Source organism: Salvia hispanica, chromosome 3 (assembly GCF_029641045.1).
Source record: "Salvia hispanica isolate PSC_SH4W2 chromosome 3, Shi_PSC_v1, whole genome shotgun sequence".
Lineage (NCBI taxonomy): Eukaryota > Viridiplantae > Streptophyta > Magnoliopsida > Lamiales > Lamiaceae > Salvia > Salvia hispanica.
In genome coordinates, this window is record NC_142694.1 from 54224016 (window position 1) to 54242145 (window position 18130).

At 36.1% G+C, this 18130-nt stretch overlaps 1 protein-coding gene across 3 annotated transcripts in view; it reads left to right on the plus strand.

The window, feature by feature from the left end:
* The window catches only part of LOC125213442 (pleckstrin homology (PH) domain-containing protein), a 45542-nt gene that overhangs the window by 6628 nt on the left and 20784 nt on the right, over nucleotides 1-18130 (plus strand). For 2 of the 3 annotated variants that reach the window (XM_048113997.2, XM_089067416.1), the window contains 25 exons: nucleotides 72-260; nucleotides 345-505; nucleotides 1165-1335; nucleotides 1784-1876; nucleotides 1966-2281; nucleotides 2371-2475; nucleotides 2561-2656; nucleotides 4096-4163; nucleotides 5341-5461; nucleotides 5540-5746; nucleotides 5848-6051; nucleotides 6429-6538; nucleotides 7456-7552; nucleotides 7666-7764; nucleotides 8342-8497; nucleotides 8588-8662; nucleotides 8748-9218; nucleotides 10003-10350; nucleotides 10433-10564; nucleotides 11109-11222; nucleotides 11320-11504; nucleotides 11606-11714; nucleotides 13000-13143; nucleotides 13281-13571; nucleotides 14226-15146. In XM_048113997.2, coding sequence (XP_047969954.1) covers nucleotides 72-260; nucleotides 345-505; nucleotides 1165-1335; nucleotides 1784-1876; nucleotides 1966-2281; nucleotides 2371-2475; nucleotides 2561-2656; nucleotides 4096-4163; nucleotides 5341-5461; nucleotides 5540-5746; nucleotides 5848-6051; nucleotides 6429-6538; nucleotides 7456-7552; nucleotides 7666-7764; nucleotides 8342-8497; nucleotides 8588-8662; nucleotides 8748-9218; nucleotides 10003-10350; nucleotides 10433-10564; nucleotides 11109-11222; nucleotides 11320-11504; nucleotides 11606-11714; nucleotides 13000-13143; nucleotides 13281-13571; nucleotides 14226-15146 — 4983 coding nt within the window. The remainder of the gene's footprint in view (nucleotides 1-71; nucleotides 261-344; nucleotides 506-1164; nucleotides 1336-1783; nucleotides 1877-1965; nucleotides 2282-2370; nucleotides 2476-2560; nucleotides 2657-4095; nucleotides 4164-5340; nucleotides 5462-5539; nucleotides 5747-5847; nucleotides 6052-6428; nucleotides 6539-7455; nucleotides 7553-7665; nucleotides 7765-8341; nucleotides 8498-8587; nucleotides 8663-8747; nucleotides 9219-10002; nucleotides 10351-10432; nucleotides 10565-11108; nucleotides 11223-11319; nucleotides 11505-11605; nucleotides 11715-12999; nucleotides 13144-13280; nucleotides 13572-14225; nucleotides 15147-18130) is intronic. The other variant, XM_048113998.2, reaches the window with a different exon arrangement.

Sequence of the window (18130 nt, forward strand, 5' to 3'; positions counted from 1 at the left end):
ATGATATGCTGTATACTTGTTGACTGTATTTATTTTATTTATGATTCCTATCTAATCTATGCGTGTTCTAGATTTTCAAATTTGGGACTAAGGATGGAAAACCTGCAGCGAGTGATCTGGAAAAGCACTCTTATGTTTTGCAACCAGTAAGTGGAAGTGCCAAGTATTCAAAAGACCGCTCTGATGCTTCCACTAAGAAAGATCAAGCACTGCAGAATGCTGATGTGAAACTTGACGATGTGACCCTTTGCTTGTCAAAGGTTTGTAATTGGAGTTTTCGCCTCTCTACTCAGCTACATAAACACACTTTCACCCATAACTAATTAGTTTATACTCAATGGCAGAATGGGTACCGTGATTTGTTGAAATTGGCTGATAATTTCACAGCCTTCAATCAGAGACTGAAATATGCTCATTATCGTCCACGTGTATCTATAAAAACTGATCCAAGATCATGGTGGAAGTTCGCCTGCAAAGCAACTTCAGACCAAATGAAGAAAGCCAGGTTCAGGCTCTTTTAAAATGATTCAGATGCTGTGATTTTTTTTCTAAATGTACGACTAGAGATGTCTAGTTGTGACTGTGTAGTGTTTTTCAGTTTCCGAGCATTACCTGGCTAGAAAGAAGTTGGACAGGAAGTGTCAAGTTACTATGTTTAGTTGTTGAATATGGCGAGGTTGGAATTGGGTGATAGATTGGAGTTACTAGAATTGAATATTGATCATCATTTTGATATCTGCATGCTTATGTTGAACAAAACATCTTCTTGGGAATTTGCGGTACACCCTGAATTTATTCCAAGCATATAGTCACAACTTGAGAACACTGAGAGGTGCTACATATATTAAGTTGTGATATATCTTTTCAAATTTTTTTTTTCTTGTGCTAGTTGTCCATTATGGTGTAGAATCTGGAGTTTTTTTACTCCTACTATCCTAGTTAACGAACAAAAGAATTAGTGGAATTAACGACTTAAATTTCTTCTCCTACCAGCATGAGTAAAGAGGTTTAGAGCTGATGTCCTATATTTCAAGGGATAGATCTTGTAATCTGTTATATACTCCACTTCTTTGATGATATCTCATGCTTGGTGGTGCGATGGGTTTTATTTTCCCTTGTGTTTTGAACTGGTTAAAACTTATCTGTCCCTTTTTTTGTTGGCAGTGGAAAATTGCCATGGGAGCAAGTCCTGCGATATGCTAGATTGCGTAAGAAATACATATCGCTCTATGCTGCATTACTCAAATCAGATCTTGAACGCACTGTGATTGATGACAACAAAGAGATAGAGGAACTTGATAGGGAACTTGATATTGAAGTCATTATTCAGTGGAGGTATATATTTGTGCTACTATTTATTTTGTTGGAAAGCTGGAGTTTCGTACTATAATAGAAGCAATGATGTTTGTTTCCTTTCCAGGATTAGACAAATCATAGTTGGGGGGCGGGGGTGTCCTAGGAGCTTTTAAAACACCTTGGTTAATGGTTACTTCACGCGACTACTTATTTAGATGTACCAGTGTTTGGAATCAGAAATATGATTTTACCATTTTTGGTGGTAGAACTTCAACATGTACAAATGATTGGGCTTCTTTGACTCGAGAATTACTCTGCAGAATATGGAACTGCTTAGTCTTCATCTGGATTTGAAAATCTTTGCAAAATTATTTTGAAATCTGAAATAGCTTCTGTACTCAGCATCTAGAAGGATTTTCCTCTTTAATGGATTCACTTTCTGATTCCAACATACATTATTTGTAATCACTGCTTTGATTTTGAACAGGATGTTAGCCCATAAGTTTGTGGAGCAATCAACTGAATCAGAACTCTTTCTAAGAAAGCAAAAAGAAAAAAAATCATGGTGGTCATTTGGATGGTAAAGAAGTCTGCCATCTGCTGTTATTTTTATTTTATGTATTTCATAAGCTTAGCATATTTACATATGCATAATTACCACTGTTTCAGGACCAATCAACCTGTTAAAGATGAAAATGAACCAGGGGCTCTCACTGGAGAAGATTGGAAGAGATTGAATGATATTATTGGATACAGGGAAGCTGATGAGGAACAACTATTGATCCATGACAAGCGGAGACCAAATATGTTCTTGAAGCTGTTTATGAAACATAATGCATCAAAGCTGATGGACTCTGAGGAGTGCCTTGCTGACTTATCCTGTGATAATCTTGAGTCTTGCATAAAGCTGTATCCAGAGACGCAAGTTGTTGATGTAAAATTAGGATCATACAGATTACTCTCCCCAAATGGTCTTCTTGCTGAGGTATGATGGTTTTTTTGATGTATTTTTGTGCTACATATTTACGTATCACTTGGTTTAGCAAGTCCAAACCATTTTATTCAACTTTACAGAGTGAAAGTGAGTCAGATTCACTGGTTGCTCTCTTTAGCTATAAACCTCTTGATGGAGATCTCGACTGGAGTCTGGTTGCTAAAGCGTCACCGTGTTATGTGACTGTAAGATGGCAGTTCGTTTTAATCAACTATCATCATCATTACCATCTCAATATGTAACTTTGTGATTGACTTTTGTTTGGTTCAGTATTTGAAGGACTCCATCAATCAAATCATTGACTTTTTTCAAAGTAGTGCTACTGTGAGTCAGACTCTGGTCCAGGAAACTGCTTCTGCTGTGCAGGTTTGTACTTTGACCTTCGTGCTATGTACTCATGGTTTTCTTCACTGCTAGAGGTTGCTTTAGTCATGACATTTGGGTTTGAGTAACTTGTGATTGGTGCTAGTTTGGACTTCCATATTTTAGAGTGCTTGGTAAAGTGCTTATACTGCACATGCAATTCTGAAATTCACAATGCACCATGGGAAAGGGCTGGAAGAGTTGATTAACAATTTAGGGTCATGCTGATACCAGTATATTCTCACTCTAGTGCTCTAATAATAAGTTAGGAAGGATGCTGGATATTTTGTCTTTCCGTTGGTTACTTTGTTTTTTTGCATTAATATTGTATTTTATTAACTTTTCTTTTTAAATTTTGCTCCTTCTCACCTAAAGGTTTGTGAACCGTTGAAAGACTGTTGAGTTCCTGATGTTTACTTGCCTTCCACTTTATATATTGAGTATGGATATTATGTTAATTTTTTTTATTAATCAGATTCCCCATCCTGTTTTACTTACCGTGTCTGCATTAGGTAATTAGATTTTCTGGTTTGCCACACCTCAACAAAAAATTGGTTCAATATTTTTTTTCTCTATTGTGAATGGCAGCCTATCTACGGTTGTTGACATTGGATTATTTTAACTTTGACTACTTATAAATTATAATATATGCGTTGTGTACACATGGCAAACACACACATAAGATTGTTATTGAGGTCATTCAATGTTAATAGCTATCAAGGACATTGCTGTAGTTTGGATCTTCCAGAAGCTCTGTTCTTGATGTATTAAATTTGAGTGAATAATTTAGCTTGTGATTTAAGATCATGACATTTTGTTCTTGATGATTATTATCAGATATTGAACCAACAACCTACTTAAATCATATTTATGTCTATGGGCAGTTTTTATGCTTACTGAAGTTGATATTTCAAAGTATTGGCTGCTACTGAAATGCTTACATTTTGAACTCCTTAATGGAGAACCCTTCTCTGTATCCAACAGAGACTTATTTTTGTTTCTTATAGTTCCAGTAGACAGGTGTTGCTTCTCTCTCAAGTTGTATATGCAGCTTTGATTTGTAACATCAAATCTTGTACATCTAACTATTTGCTGGGTATTGGTTACTGAAAAATTGTGCAAGTTTAGTTACTTGTTTTGTCATCTAGCTTTCATGCCCAACACCTAATACCTTCTCTGTTTGTTATGAAATGATCAATAATTTATCAGCAAACCTGACCAATTATATATGTCAAATTGAAAGGGACTTCATTGTTTCAGTAGGATTATTCCTTGATAAGTTTTCCTATTATTATTTCTCTGCAGTTGTAATGTTCTTAGCATGACCTTTTACAATTATTTTTTACTGGCATGTTTCCCTTGCTATCTGGGGCAGTTTATCTGAAAGATGTATAGTACTAATTTTTTTTCTGATCTCTTATGTTATCATATTTTCCTTGCAGATGACCATTGATGAAGTGAAACGCACAGCGACCAAGCAAATGAACAGGGCATTGAAAGAGCGCATCAGGTTATTTGCAATCATTCAAAACTACAGAACTAGCTATTTCCAATTAAGTAGGGATTGATGATGGTGAAAGCTTAGAATGTTAGAAAGCCACAGGACTTATTTAGCCCTTATGTTTGAGGACATCACTTGGGTCAATCCAAGGATGCAACTCTAAGTTGGCTGTTGCAGAGACAGACAATACTTATGTGCTTGACATCAGCAATTGGGTCTAGTTGGTGCAAATATTTCATTGGAGAAGTATTATCTGATAAGGGTTTTTGAGTACTACACCCTCCGTCCCATAAAAAATAGACTATTTTTGCCATTTTGGTCCATCCCATAGAAATAGACACTTCAATTTTTGGGAACTTTTTTTTTCTCTATTGAGGTGGCCCCATTCTCCACTAATAGTACTCCAATCACTTTTTCTTCCTATCTCTCTCTCCTACTTTACCCATTGTGCACTAAAACCTGGGCCATACCAAATTGTGCTATTTTTCTGGGACGGAGGGAGTATTATTTTGGTGAGGAATTGGAAGAACTATATTTGAGGGACATTTGAGTTCTGAGGTTTAAGCTTTGATGTGGTCCCTAGCTATTCTTGCTTCTTAGTTATGAGATAATAGCCTTTGCACACCAATATTCATGAATTGGAAATGCTGATACCTGTTGTTATTCAGTCGACATTGAGAAAATAAGAGGGATGCTTTCTAGAAACAATATTTTTCTAAATCATATGATATTCTAAAACATTGAGGAATGTGATAGATAACTATGGCTTGAATTTCTGCTAAGTGATGAAATTCATCAAACATTTCGTCTTATTTGGCTTTATGAATCTTAAATTGAATTTGAGCTATCGTTTGTGAATAATAAGATTTGATGTTAAAAGTTAGAAAGATAAATTCTACCTGCAAGACTTTTTTTCTTGCCCTCGCCCATTTATAGAGGAAGTCACGTCAGCAATTTGGATTAGTAATCTAATTAAAAATAGAATGCCAACAATGATGTACACAATGTTGGCCAATATGAGTAACATCTTAATGGTTTTCAGTGAAATATAGATGCCAAATCTTGGCGTGTTTAGTGGGTACCTCATAAATATTTCAAGCTGATGAAATTATTGAATGATTGTAGTATATTCTTAAGTTGTTTTACCTTTTATTATGGCTAATTTATAATCTTGGTTTTTTTTCAGGTTTCAATTGGATTTAGATATTGCAGCACCCAAGATTACTATTCCTACTGACTTCTATCCTGATAGTGTCCACCCTACAAAGCTCCTGATTGATCTGGGAAAGTTAGTGATTCGTTCTCAGGTTAGTTTCTCAAGCCTTGAGTTTGGTTTGACTAACTCTTGAAGTTCAATTTGTTTACCTTGAGAGCTCTACGTTCAGGATGATGCTGAATATGCTTCACCTGAAGAGATGAACATGTATACACAATTCAATTTGGTCTTGAGAGATGTATCAGCTTTCCTTGTTGATGGTGACTATAGCTGGAGCATATCTATGCCAAATAGAACTGATGTTTTATCTAAGGATAGCTTTATCAGTTTCCTACCAGTTATCGATAAGTGTGGAGTATTTTTAAAGCTTCAGCAGGTGAAAAAGTTATAACTACGTGTCAATCAATTTGAAGTGTTCATGCAATTGAGTGAATTGGCAAATGTTCATGTCATTGCATCTTCATTTTGACTTTCCAGATTAGATCACAAGTTGCATCCCTTCCATCAACGCGACTTGCTATGAGACTTCCCTCCATTGGGTTTCACTTTTCTCCATCACGCTATCATCGTCTAATGCAAGTGGCCAAGATCTTTCAAGGGGAGGATGCAGATCATTCAGCTCTAGTGCGTCCATGGGACGAAGCTGATTATGTGGGCTGGCATTATCATCTTGCGCGAAAGGTTTATTCTGTTTCCTTTTTGTCCAAATGCCTCTCTTTTTTTAGCTTCTACATGAATCTAGCATTGCAATTTGTACTCCCTCCTTCTCACCGCATGTGATTGATTTCTTTTCAGCATGGGATTCAAGAAAAATGATAGTTATTGAGTTAAGTGGAAAGAATAAAGTAGGAGGGAGGATCAAGTAGGAGTGATAAAGAGAGAGTAAAGTATGAGAGAGAGTAAAAGTAAGGGTAATTAGATGTTTTGATTTTAGCTAAACATGGAAATCAATCACTTGTAGTGGGACAACAAAAATGAAAATCAATCACTTGCGGTGGGACGGAGGGAGTACTATTGTTATCATTCACTTTTTCCTCATTCAAGCTCTTTTTTTTCAGGGTGTTGGAGGTAGAGAAGCTGTTTGGCAGCGCAGATATTTTTGTATAGTTGGGCCATCTCTTTATATGCTAGAAACTCCCGAGTCAAGAAATTATGAACAATACTTCAGGTTTGGACATGGTCAGATTACAATAATTTTTCTGATTTTGTTTGCTGATAAAATATATACATCATATAGTTTATAGGTCAAGAATAAGTCATATTCTTGCTCCTTTAAGCTGTCAAGACTCAAGATTAATAATCATGTTCCTTAGCCAAGATGATTCAGTTTATAGTCCTCTTGTTATGCATAAAGGTGTCTTAGTTATATATATGCATGAAATTAGTAAAGAGAAAAGCTAGCCTACTATTAAGAAAAAGTATGTCTATCTCTTGATGTTTTCCCTGCTGAATTGGTCTCCGGATTCTGCCTTAATATTTCCCTTTTAAATTAGTTCCCTTGATTCTTCATTCTTTAATAATCTCTCTATGGAGTGTGCATTTGCGACCCTCTGTTAGGTTGGCCAACTTTAGTAATTACATTGAAGCAAAGTCACAGAGAGGAAGTGCCCCATTATAGGAAGCAAAAACTAAAAATAGCTTTCGGAGAATGTGTTTTTTGGTTAACCTCATAGGAAATTTATTTTAAAATTTTATGTCTCCACCTTGGACTTTCTAGTTTATTTGCCGAAGTAATTTAACACAATTTTTTTTTATGGTGGGCGGATAAGAGGTTTACATATGAAAACATCTTCATCTGATTTATGAAAAAAAAAAATTTAATGAATGTTGTGGAAATGAGAAGAGGACTACACCAATGATACATACTAAATTCCTGGATGACGCTTTAATGTTTAACATCTGCCCCAGACTAAATCTGGAGTTAATACTGTAATATCTGAAGTTATACATATCAATGTGATCAGCTATTTGTATCTTTAGCATGTCAGTTAACATGTAATGCCTGCTGACGTTGTGGCTGTATACAGTATACAAAGTGATTTGACATTTATATTGGTGATTGATTCTGTGATTTTCTCATTCTAGCTTACGGGGAAAACATTTATATCAAGTTCCTGCTGAGCTTCTTGGTAATGTGGAACATGTATTGGCCGTTTGTGATGCTGACCGCCCCTATTCCAAGGTAGTCCCAAGGGGTAATATGTCAACATCATATTAAAGTTAGAAATGCTTTGATGGAGCTTTGTGATTTATGGTTTTCTTTTTGGTTTTCATATTCGTATCTTACTTCTCTAGGTTTTAGAAGATACAAGTGCTCTGATTTTTCGTTTCGACTCTGAAAGCTCAAGGAAAAATTGGCAAAGCTATCTTCAAGGAGCAATTTATCGTGCATCGGTACTCTTCTATCTCACTTCTATTTTGTTAAAATGCTAAGGGTGCCTTATCCATCTGTCTCTTGCCAGGGTTGTACTCCCTAGTGTTAAATAAAAGGTAGAAACAAAACGTTGGGGAAAATTCTCTATCTATATCTACTGATCAAAATATATACGTAGACGCAAGACAAGAGTCCTAACTGAACTAGGAAAGTACTAGCCTGCTTTACAATTTATACTATATGGACATATTCTAACAGACCCCGTAGAGCTGGATCATAGAAATTAATCATGATGCCTAAATTTTTACCAAGATAAACAACCCTAACTCCATAGAGTGAGTAAAGAGCTTTAGACTTCTCCATGGTCCTGTTATTGGAATAGTTGAATATTGCTTCTGTTTAATTTGTGTTTCCAAACCATTGCGTACTCTTCTTAAGAGCAAGAACATACATGTCACAGTATGTTTTTTACCATATGGATAATGTCATGTTTTCTGATTATCTTAGATTTCTCAGAGCTGAATCAATATTTTGGTGATGTTCATTATGTGATTATCTGCTGAAATTTTCTCATGGACTTCTCAATCGTATGTTCAGGTTAGTGCTCCTATAAGTGGTCTAATTGAAACATTGTCCGACTCAGAAGGCTCTGAGACCAGCAACCAAGATTTAACAGATTCATCAGCAATAGAGAATTTCTTTTTAACTGGCTTACTTGATGAGTTGAAGATAAGTTTTAGTTACAGTGACCAGGTATGTAGTTTTTTCTGAGAAATAATGATATGTCATACGACTCATATCTACTATGTCTCTGAATTTGAGCTCCTGCTTAAACTTTATTAGTACGATCAAAGTCTGTTGAAGATGCTTCTTGCTGAAGAGAAGCGTTTGTTTGAGATACGAGCAATTGGTGGACAAGTAAGACTTATACTCAAATCTATTCTGTTTTCTCTATCCTGCATTACTGGGCTGTCATTGATCTGCATGAATCAATGCGATGCAGGTTGAACTGTCTGTGAGAGCAAGCGATATTTTCATTGGCACAGTCCTTAAAGCTTTGGAAATAGAGGACTCATTTTGTTGCAAAGGGACATCTCGGATTTGCTACATAGCAAGATCATTCATCAGGAGCTCAGATGCACCTTCCATATTAGATAATGTTAACATTCTAACTCAATCAAGGAATGATCCTGGCCAACTTGAGGGAGATGATGAGTTTTATGAGGCATCTGAGGATCTTAACAGTTCAGTTGGTAGCCCGCTGTCATCGGGAAATGATAGTTCAGGAATAATCACAGATAACTTCGACTTGGAGGCCCCATGTTTCAGCCGTGTTGCAGGGTTACTGCCTCTTGGTGTAACACATATGGAAGCTGGTGACGTGGGAGCAATTGATTCACTGGACAGTTTTGTCAAAGCTCAGATTGTTATTTTTGACCAGAACTCACCCCTTTATTCCAATGTTGATAAACAAGTAAGTTGGTAATTATTGCTCGGTTGTTCCAATTCCTGCACAATATATGTCTTCTTATTCATATTACATTTTGAGCTCTATGCTATGACTGGGTTTCAAAGCCATTCTTCCTATCTAGTCTCTGTAAACGGTTATGGAAAGGTGAGAAAGCTTTTCTTGAAAGTTGAAGATCTTTCTTACATTCATCAGCAAAATTACTTATGCATGACTGCTTTGGACTTAGAAAGATATGGGAAGTCAATTTTGAGTTTCCAACTAGTTTGAAAGCCACAGATTTAATGTGAAGCAGCAGGTCTCTCTAAAATGTGGTCTAGTTTACAGTTAAGAAAAAGTTGGATCGTACCTTCAAAACTGATTTCCTTTTCATCTTCACATAATCAGCATTTTTGTCAAGCTTTTATGACTACAATCCATTTTAGGTCAAGATGGGGGTAGAGGGGCTGAATGGATGTTAGGCATTGATCTTAGGGAACAGGTGAAAATGACAAAATATTTCACTACGTATTGGGTAAGAGTAACACACTCCATGATGAGATGCTGCTATTTTAATTCTTTGAATGTCTGCGATGCACCCTCATATAAGTTGCAACATGCAAGACTGATAACGTATAGCCAGTCCATACCTTTATTTTGAATTCTCATTGGAACTAGTGGCATGAGCCCATGGTTTATGGTTTAAAGATTATAGTTTATACTATGGAAAGTTGGAAAAATCATTTATTATCATTCGATGCTTGTGTTCATTGTATTTTGTTGTTTGATAGTTGGAATACCCTGGGTACAGGTTGCAGTCACTCTCTCCACACTGACGTTTTACTGTCGTAGACCCACTATTTTAGCTATTATGGATTTCGTAGATGCCATAAACACTTCAGTGGAGAGCTCCAATGACCATAAGGATGTGTCTTCAACATCTGCTGTTCCACATTCTACGCAGAAAGTAATTTCAAATGATGAGCTGCCACTGTCTGCTCCAGCAGAAGAGCCTCTAGAATCTTTGTTGGGGAAGGGGAAATCCAGAGTGATTTTCTATTTACTACTGAATATGGCACGTGCTGAGATTTTTCTAATGAAGGAAAATGACTCTAAACTTGCTACCTTGTCTCAAGATAGTTTTCTTACTGATATCAAGGTCTCTGTGCCATCTTCTTATATGAATACTAATATAACATCTATGCTTGATGAATCTAAAATTACTTTCTTCCATGTGGTAGGTGTTTCCTTCGTCTTTTAGTATAAAAGCATCCCTTGGGAATCTGAGGATAAGTGATGATAGTCTTCAGAGCAATCATATGTATTTCTGGGCCTGTGACATGAGGAATCCTGGTGGTAGCTCTTTTGTGGAGGTAGCCCAGATTTCTTAACTTTATTCTATCATTTTAATATCTTTGCATGTTTTTTCAGTTTGATTTTTCGAAGCTTAGGCATATTAACCGCGTGGATTCTTTTATTGAAGTCAATGTGACAATACTTGGGGCTCAGCTAATAAATTTTTGTGTTAGTCGAGCTTGACAGTATTCTCTGTCAGTTATATAAGCCATTGTTGATTCGCATTTTTTATTTTACTTTTGATTTTGAGCTACTCCATCTGTATCCCATCTGAATATATCTCATGAACAACTCACCAGTTTCAACAAAAAAAAAGAGAATTTGTGCTCCGTAATGTACTGGTGCATGAAAAACAATAATTTGCGCTTCGTCGAGGCTTTTAATATGTTATTTGTTGTGGTTCTCAACCTTACACATTACATAGATACAGCCAGCTTCTCTGTTTTGTTATTTCTTCTTAATAGTTTTACTTCTCTACAACAATTGGCATATAACATAATCTTATATCTATCACAATGGTTATACATCAACATACAAAAGCTTTTTTTCATCAATCTGCAGCTGGAATTTTGTTCATTTCATACTGATGATGAAGATTACGAGGGCTATAACTATAGCCTCCGCGGGCAGCTCTCTGAAGTCCGAATTATCTATTTGAATCGGTTTATCCAAGAGGTGTGTTAGTCTTTCAGTTATTGTTTCATTTAGTTGGGTTAGAAATCCAGACCATTGTAAAGATTTATTCAGTTTTAGAGGACAAAATGATCTACAGGTTGTCAGTTACTTTATGGGTCTTGTTCCTGCTGATTCAAAGGACGTTGTCTGGATAAAAGATCAAGTGGCGAATTCTGAGAACTGGCTTACGGGAAGTGATATTGAAGGATCACCTGCAGTTAAATTGGATCTTTCTCTTAACAAGCCCATTATTTTAATGCCTAAGAGAACAAACAGCACTGAGTGAGTGTAAAATTTGCAATGAATACTGATTATCTGCATTAACAATTTTTTTAAATTTTTTTGTATAATTTACATGCATGATCTTATGTCCTTGCTTGCAGCTATTTGAAACTTGATGTAGTTCAAATCACTGTTCAGAACAAGTTTAGATGGTTTGGTGGGAATAGAAGCGACATGAAAGCAGTGCATGTGGACATTCTTCAAATTCTCGTAAGATACTTTTGTGATTCGTACTTGTTATGTACTACAGAAAGTACTATTTGTAGGAAACTTTTGATTGCCAAAATGATTCGCTTTCTTATTTTTGTCTGATGGAGAACAAGAAAGGATTCAGTTTAGCTATATCTTTGGGCAAGTTGCCTACTGGTAATAAATGTTACAGAATGGTTACTGAATAACTTTCTGCTCTGAAATTTGTGTTGTGTATGTCATTCCAAAGTTATGGATCCTTCCTTTTATGCTTTTCTTTTCTTTTCTTTTTGCTTTGTTTTTTTTTGTTTTGCTGCCCTTTCTGCCAAAATTTATTGTAAGAGAGCTGAAGGAATTAGGCACATGGTGGATGCTTCCTTTGTCAGTTATTGCTCCGTTTCTTCTAATCTTGGGTTTTAAATTACAGTTGAGGTTATGGGTTATGGAAAGTAATTGTTCTACAGTTCTACTATTATGATGGTTGATTTGAATAATTTGATTAGAAATTTTTTGGACTATGAAGAGTTGCTAGGGGATATACAGGATAATCAAGTTTAAGGTTGTGTCATTGATCAGTATTGATAAAGATTTTACATTTTCTCTCTATCAGGTTTGGGTAGAGTCGGTAGACACTGGAGCATGTTGTAGATTGTTCTGTTGCTCCCATCTTCCTCTTGTTGTCATTATTAATAAATTGTTCTGTTATTATTGAAATATTTGTTGTGTCATTATGTTCTCTCAGTAGTTAGTTAGATATCTCAGGTATGACAACAGAAACAGGTATCTGTAATGAATAATACATTTGGACTGTCTTGAAACCATTATACAGGTCAACAAGCTCCCAATAACAATAGCAAATTGTTGATATTTCAAATTTTGATCACCTTATTGATCAATCTAGTTTTGGAGCATATTTGTATTAAACGTTGGCTAGGAAGTAGGAACATCTATTGGGATTCTTTGGATCCATGAGATTTACAAGACCATATGCAATGAATTGAAATGATGTTTTAGCACTGGTTCTTGCCATAGGATATTCTTGTTTAGCTTCTCTTTGGGGCCAGGTCTGCACCTATGAAGGTGCAATAATTTGTATGGTTGCTGCAAGTGATACTTGGCATCATTTACCACTTTCTTCCGCTGGTCTATTAAAAAAGATATTTTTATCCAAACTATGTCAGCTGGTCTAACCACTAAAACAATAGCTGAACCTGGTTAGGAGGAATTCCATGTCAACAACTCTATTGTTTGCTGCATTGCTTTCATTGTTTGATCAATTTTCTTACTGAAATGTGCTCCTTTTCAGGTTGAAGATATCAACTTAAATGTTGGTTCTGGGTCTGTATTGGGTGAAAGCATAATTCAAAATGTTAAGGGTGTTTCTCTTGTCATTCAGAGAACTCTCCGTGACTTGTTACATAGAGTTCCAAGTACAGAAGTCACTATTACGGTATCATTCATTACTGCAAATCCTGACTAGTTGATTGTTGTCTGTACTGATCTTTTGGGTATAAAAACCTCAGTTTAGAGATGCTGCATTGTATTTAGTATAATGACATTGTGCTTCTGCCTTAAAAAAAATTTCAGATTGAAGAATTGAAAGCAGCTTTGTCCAGCAAAGAATATGAAATTATCATCGAATGTGCACAATCTAATATTTCAGAGACCCCAAATCTTGTGCCTTCACTTAAAAACGAAACTGCATCCCCTTTGATTGAAGTGGGGGAATCCAGCGCAACTCGAAGTATAGATCCTGCAAAATCTAAATCAGAGCCCAAGGAATCATGGATTGCTACTAAGGTTTCTTTGCATATAGACATGGTTGAACTTAGTCTTCATTATGGCATTACAAGGGATACATCACTTGCTACACTCCAGGTAAATTGATGCCTTTTAAACTTTCCATATGATGGCAGTTGTTCCTATACTGTGGTTTCAGTTCTCTTTAACCGATGTGGGATAGTTAGTATTTTATTTTTAGTTTCAATTGCCAACAATGACCATTTCACCTCATTCTGGGATTCTGGATAGTATAACAACGTTATGCCATATGTGTGAAAACATGTGCTACCAACCCTTAGAATGTCTCGAGAATCACTTCTTGGATTACAGTTATAGTTATTAGATCTTACACAGCAGATTTGTCTCTGTAAATATTGTCAAGATTCTTTGTTGTTTAACTGCATAAATTTGAAGCATTTCGATTTTTTCATTCTTTAATGAATAATTCCTATATATTGACTTTTGTTGGAATACACATTTTGGCCAATTTGATATTCTGACTAACCCAAGTTCTCTCCAGAAGTTACTGAATGTAGTGATCACGAGCCTCAGCAAACCTTGCATTATATTGAATGCTATTTAATTACTAGTATAATAGTATTACTTTTTTGTTATGTAGTCTAATCATTATTCAAGTACTTTCTTCATTGAATATATTTCCTAGTGTTTGTCTGGTCACCTCCCTTGTATTGTTACTTTCCATTCTATGGGTTTCTAGTTTCTGCAGTATAACAAGATTTTGTATCTCAGATACGTGGAGTATGGCTTCTGTATAAATCTAATACAGTTGGGGAAGGCTTTCTGTCAACCACACTTAAGGATTTGATTGTTGTTGATGATCGTGAAGGAACAGAAAAGGAGCTCAGGTTGGCCGTTGGGAAGCCTAATGTTGGTGAATACAATCCTACAGCAACTATGCTCAATAACAGCAATTCTTTGGTGGAAGGTGCAAGAAAGTACACTCCAGCTATTCTAATTCTCGATGCCAGATTCTATGAGAAGTCCACATTTGTTTCTTTATGCATCCAGAGGCCTCAGTTGCTTGTTGCACTTGACTTTTTGCTTGACATTGCTGAGTTTTTTGTCCCGACTGTTCGTGGGGAAGTGTTATATGATGATAATGCAAACCTTTCACCTTCTGTGCATGCACTCATAATTGACCAGCCACTTTTTCATCAACCCTCCGATGAATTCTCTATTTCTCCGAAGAAGCCTTTGGTTGCTGATGATGATAGATTGGACCTTTTCACATATGATGGAGGAGGTGGGGTATTGTATTTGAAGGATCGACATGGATTAGATATTTCAGGTCCGAGTATAGAACCTTTAGTTTATGTGGGGAATGGAAAGAGACTACAATTTCGGAATGTTACAATCAAGGTACTTCATCACTACATCTTAATGAGATCCCCGTCTGTTTTTCTATCTAAATTCTATGGCTCAGTTGCATCTGATATTTCTCTTATCCCACTGCTCCAGATTGGAACGTACTTAGATTCATGTGTTTTTCTTGGAGCAAACAGCAGCTATTCAGCTAGTGAGGTGGATAATGTTTTTTTGGAGGGGGAAAATGCAAGCCCTACTCATCATTCTTCAGGTGGAAGCCATGTTACTCCAGTATCACAAAATACTGTTTCTGCCCGACCCTCAGAATTGGTTTTTGAATTGCAGGTACAATGCTAGATAAACGCACATTTGGTTTCACATTTTATTGAGCATGATTTTTTATTAAATGAGAGCACTTTTATGTTTAGCCAAGATGCAGTGGCATATCTTGAATTTGGTGCATTAGAAATAGTCTCCACGGGGGATATGGAGTGGATATTAAGCAAAATATTTGCTACTTCCGTTAGGCCTCTGTCCCAAGAACAGAGAATAAAAAGGTCTTGGCACCAGATGCAATTGTCAATATATAATTAATATTTAATATTCCATTGGGTAATTGTGTTTCAAAAGTTAGCATTTTAAATGTGAGATCGCAACGTCGCTGTCGTCGCCGTTGTGATCATTTGCTCATACGTCTAAGTATACTACACTCATAGTTTTTGTGTTCCTATCACCAGATTCAAATTGTTTAAAAAATTGTAGAGTTCATTCGGTAAAAATTGTCACAATATATTGTCTAAGGGGATGTTTACTTTGAGTATTAGGATAGATGGTAAATCATAAGATGTGAGTATTTGATGGACAAGATGGTCGAATAAGCCCTAAATTAATCAATCCATCAAAGTCCATCTAAGTAAATGGTGGATTAGGTTGGATTATTTTTTTCAGTCTCCTATAACTCAATGTAAATGTAGAACAATATATTATAGATATATGTGGAGAAGTATATAGACATAGTAGAGAAGAGGAGTTGGTGTTGGTGTAGTTCATTACTCAACATAGGCCACATATATATAGTACTCCCTCCGTCCCAACTAAGTTGGTACAAAACTTTTGGGCACAGAGATTAAGAAACTGCGTTGAATAGATTAAATGAAAGTAAAATAAAATAGGAGAGAGAAAAAAGTAGGAGAGATAAAGAGAAAGTAAAAAGACTAAGCTACACTATGTCACACCACCAATGTGGGATACTAATATTCTTAACACTCCCCCTAAACCCTAAACTATAGCAGAAGTCGCAACTGCAGGGCCTCTAGCAGAAGTAGAGCTACAGGGCAGAGTAGTAGCATAGCAGAATAGTAGCTACAGGGCAGAGTAGTAGCATAGCAGAATAGCAGCTACAGGGTAGTAGTAACAACTGTAGCAGAAGTAGCAGATGTAGGGTAGTAGTAGCAGCTGTAGCAGTAGTAGCAGATGTATGGTAGAAGTGACAAATGTATACTCTGCCTAATTGCACAGTTGCTCTTCCCTAAATTTGGGCAGAGTAGTAGATGGGCAGAGTAGAGCAGCAACACCGTAAACCCTAGTTTGGGCAGAGTAGCGCGGTAGAGCAGAACAAAACATAATTTCGGGTAGAGTAGAGCAGCAACGGAAGAGCAGAGTGGGGATAGTAGAGTGGGCAGCGGCAGAAACCCTAGTTTCTTTTTATTTTGGAAACCCTAATTTTCTAGAGACGGATTCAAATCCGCTCTGATACCATGTAGAACAATTAATTATAAGTAGACATAGGAGAGAAGAGTAGTAGGTGTTGGTGTATTCATTATTCAACATATGCCACATATATATAGTACAAGGACTATGTCACACCACCGATGTGGGATACTAATTTTCTTAACACTACTAATATTCTTAACAGTAAACACCCCCCCCCCCCAAAAGTCACAACAGAAGAAATCTAGTCTAAAACATTGGGCTCCAAATTCTAATAACATCATTAACCGAAAATTCCTTGAAGCTCCGGTATCTGAAGTCGACTTGTCTACTTGCCTGAATCTGCCCCAAACACGACCATATGATTTTCCACATCTAAAAGTCTCGTATTTCCTTTGCATCCAAACTTACCAACAACAATGGCAATGAAGTGTGTCTTCGTTGGTAAGACGTTTTCCCTCCAACCAATTAGTCAAGGGTTCGAGTTACCATGGCCGCGCGGTAAATGGGGAACCATTATTAATCCTCTTAAAAAAAAACACTTACCAACAATGATAATGGACATTATTCTCCAAACAATCCATCCCCATTTTTCTGACACTCTGCTCAGATCAGTTTGGTTTTTTTAGATCAAATAGGACTAGCTGGGTAGATAGAGGTGGTAAAATCTAACCTTTCCATCGATGTATAGTAGGCCGGGTCGCTTAAGTGTCAAACCAGACTGAAAATCCCTAGCTCCTTCAACACTCTAAACCCCACACATGATACGCAAGAGAATAGATCTATCATAAGAACATGGTCTTCTGTAACTTTCATTATATTTTGAGTAGTTATTTGTATAGATTCTTAACATATTTTTTATTTATTTATTTATGATATATTGTGTGTACATACTACATATCCATTTGAATCTTTGAATATGTCGAATTACAACTGATATTTACAACAATTTACCGTGCTGAGTATGTAAATATGATTTTCTTTTGGAAGTCCCAAAATAAAATATGTTATTATTTGTTTATTCAGAATGAAACAAGGGTTGTATAATTGGTGTCACTTTCATCTTTGGATGAGGCTTCAAGATGCATTCAAAAGTAGTACTCACTTCGTCCATGAAAAGTATGAACATTTGGTTCGACATGGGTTTTAAGTATAATAATTGGTAAAGTAAGAGAGAGAGATATAAATGATAGTGTAAGTAGTGTTAGTAGAGAGTGGGCTCCACATCATTAGTAGTGTAGTGGAATGGTATAAGTTATAAATAAAATGATGTGTAGGGGTAATGTGTTGTTTAACTATTCCAAAATTAGAAAGTTCATACTTTTCAGGATTGACTAATAAGGAAATAGGTTCATACTTGGACGGAGGGAGTAACTACTAATAATTTCCCTTGAAATAAATAAATTTATGTAATACTAATGAGTTCCCATTGTTGATATGAAGACCTTTATCCAAGGCGTTTCACCTCAAAATAGAAGATTTGGCTGCATCACATTATTAGATTAGATTGAAGGTGTAGAAAAATTTGCTTTGAAAAATATTTCTTGCATGCTTCTGAAAATGATGGGAGTAGCAAAAAAGTGGTATTTTTCAAAATAAGCTATATTTAGTAAAACATT